Raw genomic sequence first — 14765 nt, 5'->3', positions numbered from 1 at the left:
TGAACTACAGACCCAGTACAGACAGAAGGCAGATCATTAATGTACAGGCTGAACTACAGACCCAGTACAGACAGAAGGTAGACCATTAATGTACAGGCTGAACTACAGACCCAGTACAGACAGAAGGTAGATCATTAATGTACAGGCTGAACTACAGACCCAGTACAGACAGAAGGCAGATCATTAATGTACAGGCTGAACTACAGACCCAGTACAGACAGAAGGCAGATCATTAATGTACAGGCTGAACTACAGACCCAGTACAGACAGAAGCAGATCATTAATGTACAGGCTGAACTACAGACCCAGTACAGACAGAAGCAGATCATTAATGTACAGGCTGAACTACAGACCCAGTACAGACAGAAGCAGGTCATTAATGTACAGGCTGAACTACAGACCCAGTACAGACAGAAGGCAGGTCATTAATGTACAGGCTGAACTACAGACCCAGTACAGACAGAAGGCAGATCATTAATGTACAGGCTGAACTACAGACCCAGTACAGACAGAAGGCAGATCATTAATGTACAGGCTGAACTACAGACCCAGTACAGACAGAAGGCAGGTCATTAATGTACAGGCTGCACTACAGACCCAGTACAGACAGAAGGCAGGTCATTAATGTACAGGCTGAACTACAGACCCAGTACAGACAGAAGGCAGGTCATTAATGTACAGGCTGAACAGGAGGGGCCCTAATATTGACCCTTGGGGCACGCCCACATCATTGTTAAGAGTGGGCAACAGCTCATTCTCAGCATTCTCTCAACCAGCTTCACCTGGAATGCCTTTCCAACATATATATTTATTTTTTTAATATATATTTTCCTTTATTACTTTCTCACCCCACCTCCCCTCCCCTAATTGGAGTAAACTAGGGCACAACAATTAGGCTTCTACTTCCAATTTATACATACAGTGGGGCAAAAAAGTATTATTTTTTTAAAGTATTTATTTAATACTTATTTTCCATCATAATTTGCAAATAAATTAATTAAACATCCTACAATGTGATTTTTTTTCTCATTTTGTCTGTCATAGTTGAAGTGTACCTATGATGAAAAGTACAGGCCATCAGGCAATGCTTCTTGTGAATAGAAAACTAATTTTGCGAATGTTTTATATAGGGCAAGGCAGCTCTAACCAACATCTCCACAATCTGGTCTCATTGATTGGACTCCAGGTTAGCTGACTCCTGACTCCAATTAGCTTTTGGAGAAGTCATTATATGACTATATAGCTAGGTGACTATATAGCTAGGTGACTATATAGCTAGGTGACTATATAGCTAGCTAACTATATAGCTAGCTAACTATATAGCTAGCTGACTATATAGCTAGGTGACTATATAGCTAGCTAACTATATAGCTAGGTGACTATATAGCTAGGTGACTATATAGCTAGGTGACTATATAGCTAGCTAACTATATAGCTAGGTGACTATATAGCTAGCTGACTATATAGCTAGGTGACTATATAGCTAGGTGACTATATAGCAAGCTAACTATATAGCTAGGTGACTATATAGCTAGGTGACTATATAGTTAGGTGACTATATAGTTAGGTGACTATATAGTTAGGTGACTATATAGCTAGGTGACTATATAGCTAGGTGACTATATAGCTAGCTAACTATATAGCTAGGTGACTATATAGGTAGGTGACTATATAGTTAGGTGACTATATAGCTAGGTGACTATATAGTTAGGTGACTATATAGCTTGGTGACTATATAGCTAGGTGACTATATAGCTAGGTGACTATATAGCTTGGTGACTATATAGCTTGGTGACTATACAGCTTGGTGACTATATAGCTTGGTGACTATATAGCTTGGTGACTATAGCTAGGTGACTATATAGCTAGGTGACTATATAGCTTGGTGACTATATAGCTTGGTGACTATATAGCTTGGTGACTATATAGCTAGGACTGACTATAGCTAGGTGACTATATAGCTAGGTGACTATATAGCTAGGTTAAGAGCTGGCTGTTTATAGCTTTGGCCAACAGGTTAAGAGCTATATAGCTAGCCAACAGGTTAAGTAGCTGGCTGTTTATAACGTTAGCTTTGGGCTGGCTGTTTAAAACGTTAGGTTAAGTAGCTGGCTGTTTATAACGCTTTGGCAACAGGGTTAAGTAGCTGGCAACAGGTTAAGTAGCTGGCTGTTTAAAACGTTAGCTTTGGCCAACAGGTTAAGTAGCTGGCTGTTTATAACGTTAGCTTTGGCCAACAGGTTAAGTAGCTGGCTGTTTAAAACGTTAGCTTTGGCCAACAGGTTAAGTAGCTGGCTGTTTATAACGTTAGCTTTGGGCAACAGGGTTAAGTAGCTGGCTGTTTATAACGTTATCTTTGGGCAACAGGGTTAAGTAGCTGGCTGTTTATAACGTTAGCTTTGGGCAACAGGGTTAAGTAGCTGGCTGTTTATAACGTTAGCTTTGAGCAACAGGGTTAAGTAGCTGGCTGTTTATAACGTTAGCTTTGGCCAACAGGGTTAAGTAGCTGGCTAGCTATTTATTTTCATGAACTGAAGTTAAATTTCAATAGGTGAACAACAAGTGGCTACCAAGCTAATACTTACTCACAAGGATTCCTCAATCATTGCTTAGAATAATGAAAATGACTGTGTTTCTACTGGTCATTGTATTCAGGCTGGTTGTATTGGTGCTAGCTAGGTACCGAGCTAAACCTAGCGACCCCAGAAATTGCAAATTACAACTTCTGGGGTCGACAAATGATGCTTTATTACCAATTGTAATCAATTAACGATTGTAAACATCGTTCGTGGGCGGAGTTTGCAGACTTTTTTGTACTACTGTATCTTTTTTGACACGTAAAGACCCAAACGGCGTTCCGTAGTATGTATGTGGTGAAGCTAATAGCAGTGACGCTATTACTGTGTAACTCCGGTAGGGCAACATCTGAAAAATAGCTCACTTGGTAGTGTGTACCGGTGCATCGACCAGTCGGCGAAAGCCAACATTACCCACGACGGAGAACGGTTGATTGTCAAGGGCAGTGAATTCAATTATCTTGGCTTTAAAATAGGTTTCGATTCAGAAACTAGACATCAGGCGATATTAGCTAAAAATGCCAACATCGGTATCGGGCCGATTCCGACATGTTCACGGATATATTGTGAATCCATAAAAAATAATTTAACAACAATAATATGATGCGAACCAAAAGGAATCAATCTGGGGCTTTCTTCACAACGCAGAAAAACAACATAGGAGATATGAGAGAAGAGAAGAGACAGGCAAAACCGTGGCCTGTGGAATCCACACGCTGCAGCACAGTGGACCTCGACTGTCCGATCAAATTATTAACTAGAACTGACAAATCCATTTCTCTCCGTCTGCCTGTCTGCGTGTGTGTGTGTGTGTGTGTGTGTGTGTGTGTGTGTGTGTGTGTGTGTGTGTGTGTGTGTGTGTGTGTGTGTGTGTGTGTGTGTGTGTGTGTGTGTGTATGGTGTGTGTGTGTATGGTGTGTATGGTGTGTGTGTGTGTGTGTGTGTGTGTATGGAGTGTATGGTGTGTGTGTATGGTGTGTGTGTGTATGGTGTGTGTGTGTGTATGGTGTGTGTGTGTGTATGGTGTGTGTGTGTATGGTGTGTGTGTGTATGGTGTGTGTGTGTGTGTGTGTATGTGTGTATGTGTGTGTGTGTATGGTGTGTGTGTGTGTGTATGTGTGTATGGTGTGTGTGTGTGTGTATGGTGTGTATGGTGTGTATAGTGTGTATGTGTGTGTGTGTGTGTGTGTGTGTGTGTGTGTGTGTGTGTGTGTGTGTGTGTGTGTGTGTGTGTGTGTGTGTGTGTGTGTGTGTGTGTGTGTGTGTGTGTGTGTGTGTGTGTGTGTATGGTGTGTGTGTGTATGTGTATGGGTGTGTGTGTGTGTATGTGTGTGTGTGTGTATGGGTGTGTGTGTGTATGGTGTGTGTGTGTATGGTGTGTATGGTGTGTGTATGGTGTGTGTGTATGGTGTGTGTGTGTGTATGGTGTGTGTGTGTGGTGTGTGTGTGTGTGTGTGTGTGTGTGTGTGTGTGTGTGTGTGTGTGTGTGTGTGTGTGTGTGTGTGTGTGTGTGTGTGTGTGTGTGTGTGTGTGTGTGTGTGTGTGTGTGTGGGTGTGTGTGTATGGTGTGTGTGTGTGTGTATGGTGTGTATGGTGTGTGTGTGTGTGTATGGTGTGTATGGTGTGTGGTGTGTGTGTGTGTGTGTGTGTGTGTGTGTGTGTGTGTGTGTGTGTGTGTGTGTGTGTGTGTGTGTGTGTATGGTGTGTGTGTGTATGTGTATGGAGTGTGTGTGTGTGTATGGAGTGTGTGTGTGTATGGTGTGTGTGTGTGTATGGTGTGTATGGTGTGTATGGTGTGTGTGTGTATGGTGTGTGTATGGTGTGTGTGTGTATGGTGTGTGTGTGTGTGGTGTGTGTGTGTGTGTGTGTGTGTGTGTGTGTGTGTGTGTGTGTGTGTGTGTGTGTGTGTGTGTGTGTGTGTGTGTGTGTGTGTGTGTATGGTGTGTGTGTGTATGGTGTGTGTGTGTATGGTGTGTGTGTATGGTGTGTGTGTATGGTGTGTGTGTATGGTGTGTGTGTGTATGGTGTGTATGGTGTGTGTGTATGGTGTGTGTGTGTATGGTGTGTATGGTGTGTATGGTGTGTGTGTGTATGGTGTGTATGGTGTGTGTGTGTGTGTATGGTGTGTATGGTGTGTGTGTGTGTGTGTGTATGGTGTGTGTGTGTATGGTGTGTATGGTGTGTGTGTGTGTGTGTGTGTGTGTGTGTGTGTGTGTGTGTGTGTGTGTGTGTGTGTGTGTGTGTGTATGTGTATGGTGTGTGTGTGTGTGTGTGGTGTGTGTGTGTGTATGTGTGTGTGTGTGTGTATGGTGTGTGTGTGTGTATGGTGTGTATGGTGTGTATGGTGTGTGTGTATGGTGTGTGTGTGTGTATGTGTGTGTGTGTGTGTGGTGTGTGTGTATGTGTGTGTGTGTGTGTGTGTGTGTGTGTGTGTGTGTGTGTGTGTGTGTGTGTGTGTGTGTGTGTGTGTGTATGTGTGTGTGTGTGTGTGTGTGTATGGTGTGTGTGTGTGTGGTGTGTGTGTGTGTGTATGGTGTGTATGGTGTGTGTGTGTGTGTGTGTGTGTGTATGGTGTGTGTATGGTGTGTGTGTGTGTGTGTGTGTGTGTGTGTGTGTGTGTGTGTGTGTGTGTGTGTGTGTGTGTGTGTGTGTGTGTGTGTGTGTGTGTGTATGGTGTGTGTGTGTGTGTGTGTGTGGAGTGTGTGTGTGTGTATGGAGTGTGTGTGTGTGTGTGGTGTGTGTGTGTGTATGGTGTGTATGGTGTGTGTGTATGGTGTGTGTATGGTGTGTGTGTGTGTATGGAGTGTGTGTGTGTGGTGTGTGTGTGTGTATGGTGTGTGTGTGTGGTGTGTGTGTGTGTGTGTGTGTGTGTGTGTGTGTGTGTGTGTGTGTGTGTGTGTGTGTGTGTGTGTGTGTGTGTGTGTGTGTGTGTGTGTGTGTATGGTGTGTGTGTGTATGGTGTGTGTGTGTATGTGTGTATGGTGTGTGTGTATGGTGTGTGTGTATGGTGTGTGTGTGTATGGTGTGTATGGTGTGTGTGTATGGTGTGTGTGTGTATGGTGTGTATGGTGTGTATGGTGTGTGTGTGTATGGTGTGTATGGTGTGTGTGTGGGGAACGATGACAACTCTCCTGGTAAAAACAAGTGGAGAGAATTATGACTGTCATGAGATAAACTGAACCAAATAACCGTTTATGTGTGCAAACATCACGTTCAAGATGGACCTAATTAGCATGTGGCAGTTTAAAGAGGCACTGTGCAGAAATATCTCCGTCATTTCCTGGTTGCTAACATTCTAATAGTTCGCCCAATTCCAGTTTATGTGACAAAAAAAAACAAGGAATTTGGTCAGGTCGCCCCAAAAAGTTACATATTGTAGAATTAAGTTCTTTAATTTAGGATAAAAAATCAAGTTCAGGCTAAAGATAAAATACTATGTTTCAGTTTGTTTATATAACCACTTGTGTCAACATTGAATGCTCCGTTTTCTGTGTGTGTGTTTTGTTGAATTGTTGTCTTGGTCAAACACCATGAAACAGCTTTTTCCTGCAAATGGGCATCGGACTCAACAAGGAAACAGTCGGTGGGTGTATTCGATTCATGTTTATTGGAAAGGGTATAGATTTCAGCAAATATAGAAAGGCACGCAACTACAGACAAACACAGGCACAAGTTAAGCGTTTCATAATAAAATAAAAAAAATAAAGTTTAAGTAGTGACTTTATGCAAATCAATGTAGTTGCGAGTTGAATTCCACAAAACCTGGTCTCTGTTCCACAGTTCATCAGAAACTGAATTCTCCATGAAGTGGAATATAGTCAGCTAATGCTGGCATATCCTATTTATATTGAACAGTAGTGAAAAAAAAGTACTCAATTGTCTCAACTTGAGTAAAAGTAAAAAGATACCTTAATAGAAAATGACTCAAGTAAAAGTGAAAGTTACCCAGTAAAATACTACTTGACTAAAAGTCTATAAGTATTTGGTTTGAAATATACATAAGTATCTAAAGTAAAAGTATAAATCATTTCAAATTCCTAATATTAAGCAAACCAGGCAGCAAAATGTTAAATTATTGTTATTTAAGGACTCTTGATAAGTGCGCGAATTTGACTATTTTCCTGTCCTGATAAGCATTCAAACATGTAAGTACTTTTGGGTGTTTGGGAAAATGTATGGAGTTAAAAAATACAATATTTTATTTAGTAATGTAGTGAAGTTAAAGTTGTCAAAAATATAAATAGTAAAGTACAGATCCCCCCCAAAAAAACGACTTAATCAACGTTAGTCATTTACACCACTAATATTGAACACATGGTCGCATTGCCATTTACTAACTAGTTTACAACGATAATCGAAGATACAAACGTAGAAAGAAATGTAATGTAAACATACAATATAAAACTTAGTTCAACATAGCCTACCTCGCAATGGTGCAATCGGTGTAGAGCGCCTCGAAGTCTCGCCTGGAGATGAGCTTGCAGCGGTTGACTCCCGGTTGGATCGCACCGAGACCCCTCAGGACCCGGACCTGCGACACAGTACACACAACCGGACAAATATCCAGGCGTTTCAGCTTGGTGTAAACGGTATGAAGCCCGCCGACGAGATGTTTTAGAAAGAGGTCAAAAACTTGGGGTAGACAAATCAATTCGTCCTGTCCTCCGACGCTGAAAGAGGCGACTTTTACTCCGTGTACATCCACCATTCTGCACTCACTGGATGTAGTTGTAGTGGTGGAAATTCCTCGATCTCGAAAAACCGGTGTGTTGGCGAATCCCAAGCCACCAGATGGGACTCCTGACCCGGTTAGGAAGGGGTTGAGTCCGGTGGTGGTGAGCCGCGGGGAGGGGGAGTCTGGATGAGGGCTGGTGGTTGTGGCGGTGTAGATCGGGTCTGAGCGGAATATTCCCAAGGAGGAAGGTGCTCCTGAGCCGGGTGAGAGGACAGGAGGGGTCGCCGGGACGGCCATAGAGGTGGACATGGTCACTTTCACTTGTTGTTCTCTCTCACTGGCGCTTATTTGTTCTCGGTCCTCTCCTCACTCTCTCTTGTGCTTTTCTCTCGGTTTCCCACGCTCTACCCTGGTCGTCACTAGTTACCACAGCCACAAAGTCAGAAGACCCGCCTACTCGACCAATCAAAGTGCAGCTGCTGATGTCATTGATCCAATCACATTGTATTAGTTACATGCGCCGAATACAACAGGTGTAGTAGACCTTACAGTGAAATGCTGAATACAACAGGTGTAGTAGACCTTACAGTGAAATACTGAATACAACAGGTGTAGTAGACCTTACAGTGAAATGCTGAATACAACAGGTGTAGTAGACCTTACAGTGAAATACTGAATACAACAGGTGTAGTAGACCTTACAGTGAAATGCTGAATACAACAGGTGTAGTAGACATTACAGTGAAATGCTGAATACAACAGGTGTAGTAGACCTTACAGTGAAATGCTGAATACAACAGGTGTAGTAGACCTCACAGTGAAATGCTGAATACAACAGGTGTAGTAGACATTACAGTGAAATGCTGAATACAACAGGTGTAGTAGACCTTACAGTGAAATGCTGAATACAACAGGTGTAGTAGACCTTACAGTGAAATGCTGAATACAACAGGTGTAGTAGACCTTACAGTGAAATGCTGAATATACCAGGTGTAGTAGACCTTACAGTGAAATGCTGAATACAACAGGTGTAGTAGACCTTACAGTGAAATGCTGAATACAACAGGTGTAGTAGACCTTACAGTGAAATGCTGAATACAACAGGTGTAGTAGACCTTACAGTGAAATGCTGAATACAACAGGTGTAGTAGACCTCACAGTGAAATGCTGAATACAACAGGTGTAGTAGACCTTACAGTGAAATGCTGAATACAACAGGTGTAGTATACCTTACAGTGAAATGCTGAATATGTGAAATGCTGGCTAAATACAGGGGGTACCGGTACAGAGTCAATGTGGAGGCTATATACAGGGGGTACCAGTACAGAGTCAATGTGGAGGCTATATACAGGGTGTTACGGTGCAGAGTCAATGTGGAGGCTATATACAGGGGGTACCGGTACAGAGTCAATGTGGAGGCTATATACAGGGTGTTACGGTACAGAGTCAATGTGGAGGCTATATACAGGGGGTTACGGTACAGAGTCAATGTGGAGGCTATATACAGGGTGTTACGGTACAGAGTCAATGTGAAGGCTATATACAGGGGGTACTGGTACAGAGTCAATGTGGAGGCTATATACAGGGGTACCGGTACAGAGTCAATGTGGAGGCTATATACAGGGGGTACCGGTACAGAGTCAATGTGGAGGCTATATACAGGGGGTACCGGTACAGAGTCAATGTGGAGGTTATATACAGGGGGTACCGGTACAGAGTCAATGTGGAGGCTATATACAGGGGTACCGGTACAGAGTCAATGTGGAGGCTATATACAGGGTGTTACGGTACAGAGTCAATGTGGAGGCTATATACAGGGTGTTACGGTACAGAGTCAATGTGAAGGCTATATACAGGGGGTACTGGTACAGAGTCAATGTGAAGGCTATATACAGGGGGTACCGGTACAGAGTCAATGTGGAGGCTATATACAGGGGTACCGGTACAGAGTCAATGTGGAGGCTATATACAGGGGTACCGGTACAGAGTCAATGTGGAGGTTATATACAGGGGGTACCGGTACAGAGTCAATGTGGAGGCTATATACAGGGGGTACCGGTACAGAGTCAATGTGGAGGCTGTATACAGGGGGGTACCGGTACAGAGTCAATGTGGAGGCTGTATACAGGGGGTACCAGTACAGAGTCAATGTGGAGGCTATATACAGGGGGTACCAGTACAGAGTCAATGTGGAGGCTATATACAGGGTGTTACGGTGCAGAGTCAATGTGGAGGCTATATACAGGGGTACCGGTACAGAGTCAATGTGGAGGCTATATACAGGGGGTACCGGTACAGAGTCAATGTGGAGGCTATATACAGGGGTACCAGTACAGAGTCAATGTGGAGGCTATATACAGGGTATTACGGTGCAGAGTCAATGTGGAGGCTATATACAGGGGGTACCGGTACAGAGTCAATGTGGAGGCTATATACAGGGGGTACCGGTACAGAGTCAATGTGGAGGCTATATACAGGGGGTACCAGTACAGAGTCAATGTGGAGGCTGTATACAGGGGTACCGGTACAGAGTCAATGTGGAGGCTATATACAGGGGGTACCGGTACAGAGTCAATGTGGAGGCTATATACAGGGGGTACCGGTACAGAGTCAATGTGGAGGCTGTATACAGGGGGTACCGGTACAGAGTCAATGTGGAGGCTATATACAGGGGTACCAGTACAGAGTCAATGTGGAGGCTGTATACAGGGGGGTACCGGTACAGAGTCAATGTGGAGGCTGTATACAGGGGGTACCGGTACAGAGTCAATGTGGAGGCTATATACAGGGGTACCGGTACAGAGTCAATGTGAAGGCTATATACAGGGGTACCGGTACAGAGTCAATGTGGAGGCTATATACAGGGGGTACCGGTACAGAGTCAATGTGGAGGCTATATACAGGGGGTACCGGTACAGAGTCAATGTGGAGGCTATATACAGGGGTACCGGTACAGAGTCAATGTGGAGGCTATATACAGGGGGTACCGGTACAGAGTCAATGTGGAGGCTATATACAGGGGGTACCGGTACAGAGTCAATGTGGAGGCTATATACAGGGGGTACCGGTACAGAGTCAATGTGGAGGCTATATACAGGGGGTACCGGTACAGAGTCAATGTGGAGGCTATATACAGGGGGTACCGGTACAGAGTCAATGTGGAGGCTATATACAGGGGGTACCGGTACAGAGTCAATGTGGAGGCTATATACAGGGGGTACATGTACTAAGTCAAAGTGCGGGGTAGCTCTTTGTGCAAGGTATTGGTGTGTTGAAGGTACCGAACTGTCTATTTAAGCATTTGGCACACAGTTCGGGCACTCATCAGTACAGCACAAGACATGCAACCAGAGGTCTCTTCACAGTCCCCAGGTCCAGAGCAGAGGCTGGGAAACACACAGTATTAAATAGAGCCATGACTACATGGAACTCTCTGGTAGCCCAGGTAACATGACTACATGGAACTCTCTGGTAGCCCAGGTAACATGACTACATGGAACTCTTTGGTAACCCAGGTAACTCAAGCTAGCAATAAAACCAAATTAAAGAACACCTTACTGCACAAAGAGTACTGTTCATAAAAACAGCCATTTTATAAATATTGTATTGTATTTGGCACTGTGCTATGTACAATGCCAGTCCAAACATTTGACCGGTACTGTATTAGACACAGGAGGTTGGTGGCACCTTAATTAGGGAGGACTGGCGCGTGGTAATGTCTGGAGCGAAATTAGTGGAATGGTATCTAATGGTTTCCATGGTGTTTGACGCCATTACGTTCGCTCTGTTCCAGCCAGTATTATGAGCGGTCCTCCCCTCAACAGCCCCCTGTGGTATTAGACCTAGATATTGTGCTTATGCACAGGTATGTAGGCTATGTGTGACATTTTAAATGTATGTATTTCAGTCCCCGATTAATAATGTTCTGTACTATGTATCATGCCAGGTTTCATGTGGACCCCAGGAAGAGTAGCTGACGCTTTGGCAGCGGCCAATGGGGATCCTAATAAATACCAAAATACCAATCAGATGAGGGAGTGTCATGACAGTCACAATGTCACGACTTCCGCCGAAGTTGTTCCCTCTCCTTGTTCGGGCGGCGTTCGGCGGTTGACGCCATCGGTCTTCTAGCCATCGTCGCTCCACCTTTAATTTTCCATTTGTTTTGTCTTGTTTTCCCGCACACCTGGTTCACATTCCCTCATCAGACTAAATGTATATTAGCCTCTGTTTCCCCCATGTCTGTGTGTGGAACTGTTCTTTGTGTAGGGTGTTACACTACAGGCTGGCTTACGCTAGGTTTGTTTATAACATAGGTTTGTTTTGTTTAATCTGGTTCATGTTACCGTGGTCCTGTCGAAGGTTCCTTCCTGCCAAAGGTTCCTTCCTGCCGAAAGTTCCTTCCTGCCGAAGGTTCCTTCCTGTTGAAGGTTCCTTCCTGCCAAAGGTTCCTTCCTGCCGAAAGTTCCTTCCTGCCGAAGGTTCCTTCCTGCCGAAGGTTCCTTCCTGTCGAAGGTTCCTTCCTGCCGAAGGTTCCTTCCTGCCGAAGGTTCCTTCCTGTTGAAGGCCACAAATGTGTTATTACTATTTAATAATGTTGCTCTGTCAAATAGAATAACTCTCCCTTTTGGACTCTCGACTGAATTTTGGATTTCCAACAAAAATCTCTCGACCCCAACAACCAATGTTTACTTGTTTTATTAGGCGCTGTGGCAGTCAAGTGAAAAACATTCTAACAGTATTTCTGATTGTCTTCTCGGGATTCTTCTCGCGATTCTTCTCAAGATTTTTCTCGGGATTCTTCTCAAGATTCTTCTCGAGATTCTTCTCAAGATTCTTCTCGAGATTCTTCTCAAGATTCTTCTCGGGATTCTTCTCAAGATTCTTCTCAGGATTCTTCTGCGATTCTTCTCAAGATTCTTCTCGAGATTCTTCTCAAAATTCTTCTCGAGATTCTTCTCAAGATTCTTCTCGGGATTCTTCTCAAGATTCTTCTCGGGATTCTTCTCAAGATTCTTCTCGAGATTCTTCTCGGGATTCTTCTCGAGATTCCGAGGTGGATGACCATTAAAATCGTTTTTTTTCCTCAGTCGGAGCTCGCTTAGGTTTCAGTTCCCTGTTGTCTTGAATGCGCTGAAGTCGGAAGGCAGAGATTTCCCGAGATCCCAAATGTTTTGAACGCGGCATTGATATTCAGTGTGCCATGGTATTTTCCCTTTTGAGTCATCAACCTAAACTCCCCAGTAGTGACCCGTGAATGAATTTGGTCACATGACAGCTCAATCAGCTGTTCGATTTCACTTACCAGCATGTCAACTGAGCCAGAATCACAGTCAAACGGTTTAGGAAGTCGGTTCCCAAAAGTTCTCTTGAGGTGAGTATGGGACACTTACTGATGCTGTTGTCTGTTTAGACACATGCACAGCCGAGAAGGTGGGAAGGTGAGAAGGTGAGAAGGTGGGAAGGCGGGAAGGTGGGAAGGCGAGAAGGTGAGAAGGCGGGAAGGCGAGAAGGCGGGAAGGCGGGAAGGCGGGAAGGCGAGAAGGCGAGAAGGCGAGAAGGCGAGAAGGCGAGAAGGCGTCTCCTTTGAAAGTCCAGTTAGAACTACTTCCTCTGAATCCACTGATTCGGTCACTCACTCGTAGAATGTTTTTTTGTTGTATTTCCCCAATATGTTTGCGTCCAATGAGACACATTTTCTTTTCATAACACAGAAAATCAACCAAGTAAAACATCAAATAAAGTGATTACAACAATTCCTCTCAATGCAATGGTCCCCCCTCGATAACCACCAAGCCTCGTGGTGAAACAATGTCCCCTGATCCCAAGGTGCGCGCAGTGGGTGTGGGTTTGATTCGCTACCTGCTGCATGGTGTCTCCCGAGTTCTCAGAGCTCAGCTCTTTTGTTGCCAGATGCTCAAGATACGCGACATGGGATCTTTTTGTGTCAACAAAATGAATTAGCTTATGCGAGATATATATATGTCGGTGGAAACGCTTGTATGCGCAAATATTGATATAATAACAATAATTTCAAAGTACATTTTTGGAGTGACACGATGACATGTTTCTCCCCACTACGACTGATCAGGAAAGCAGTTTATTAGACTACAGATTAAATACATTAAGGTGATAAACTCGATGCTCCTTTCCAATAAATATCGAAGGTGTTATTCTGGTGACAGGATAATAGATGCTTGGCTGCCGTTTGTCCATAATAATAATGTAATCGTGTAGGTTATTTGAGCACAACGAGACAACAGTGCGCAGACAGCCCTGTTGCCTCGAGCACACATGCCAATACCAGAGTGACCACGCTCGCTATGTAACGCAAACATGTTTTGTGAGAAAACCATCAGAAAGAGTTGAAAAATGAAAAATGACATGGAAACACATTTAACTTGTTGTTTTTTAAAATTCGCTACATGGGAATCCAACCGCAAAAGGTTATTTCTCTGAGCTCTACATACGCGTCATCACACTCCCTCTCGCCTGATTGGTCGAGTAGGCGGGCCTTCTGACTTTGTGGCTGTGATAACTAGTGAAACCCGCTCACCTTCGTTGGATAACAGATGGTATGAAAGCTGGTGGGTGAGTGACTCGATTCCCCTCTGACCTATCCCTATTACCCCTCCCATTGGACTGGCCCTCTATTATCTCATTGAGAGCTCTCTGCACCAATCAGAAGAGACTACTTGTTAAGAGCGGCGAGGGGCCAAAAAAGGGAAAAACGCATGAGCACCGTCCGTTCTGCGGCTGTTTGGAAAACTGAAAGCTGGTACGTTTATAGAAGGGAGATCGAGGGAGGGAGGCAAACATTAAAAAGAAAAAGCAGGTGTAGAGAGGTCGTTGGGAGGACAGAGAAAGGGGAGAGAACAGACTAAACGAAAGCTAATTAGTATTGATCTATTTGTAATACTGAGAAAAAGGGGTAATTTAGATGTAACACTATATTACACTGAGTTCACCATCCTCCAGAGAAATGTGTGTATTGATCACATTTCAGTGGCCTTGTGGTTCGAGTGTCCGCAGCGAGGTTGTAAGTTTGGTCCCCCGCTGAGTCAAACCAAACACTGTAAAAGTGTTTTAAAGCCTTAACCCTTAACTTAACCATTTTGAATTACCTGCTTAAACACACACACACACACATACACACATACACACACAGACACAAACACACACACAGACACAAACACACACACAGACGCGGAAACACAGACACAGACACACAAACACACACACAGACACAGACACATAAACACACACACAGAGTGGTAAATATACTGTGACATCGGAGATCTCTTTTTTCATGGTACCCTCCTTTGTGTCCATTTTTTATGGGCCTAATAGACAATTCAAATTCTCTTACAAAACGCCACAAAGACACATTCTGCAATTGATTGATGCGTCTTGCTGAGAAATTGACCTTTTTGTTAAAAAGACACCTGGAAAGGGGCTGAAATACGGGACTATGGAGGGAGGGAGGGAGGGAGAAAGGAAGGAGGGAGGGAGAAA

At 44.1% G+C, this 14765-nt stretch overlaps 1 protein-coding gene across 1 annotated transcript in view; it reads right to left on the bottom strand.

Annotated features, from left to right (window-relative positions):
• Window positions 1-7654, bottom strand: part of LOC127906914 (dachshund homolog 2-like) — a 66678-nt gene extending 59024 nt beyond the window's left edge. Inside the window, exon 1 of the mRNA XM_052460724.1 lies at window positions 7001-7654. Coding sequence (XP_052316684.1) covers window positions 7001-7560 — 560 coding nt within the window. The 5' untranslated portion in view covers window positions 7561-7654. The remainder of the gene's footprint in view (window positions 1-7000) is intronic.
• Between the last annotated feature and the right edge of the window lie 7111 nt (window positions 7655-14765).

Source organism: Oncorhynchus keta, chromosome 13 (genome assembly GCF_023373465.1).
Source record: "Oncorhynchus keta strain PuntledgeMale-10-30-2019 chromosome 13, Oket_V2, whole genome shotgun sequence".
Lineage (NCBI taxonomy): Eukaryota > Metazoa > Chordata > Actinopteri > Salmoniformes > Salmonidae > Oncorhynchus > Oncorhynchus keta.
Note: the sequence above shows the minus strand (reverse complement) of the source record. Positions and strands in the feature narration are given on the sequence as shown.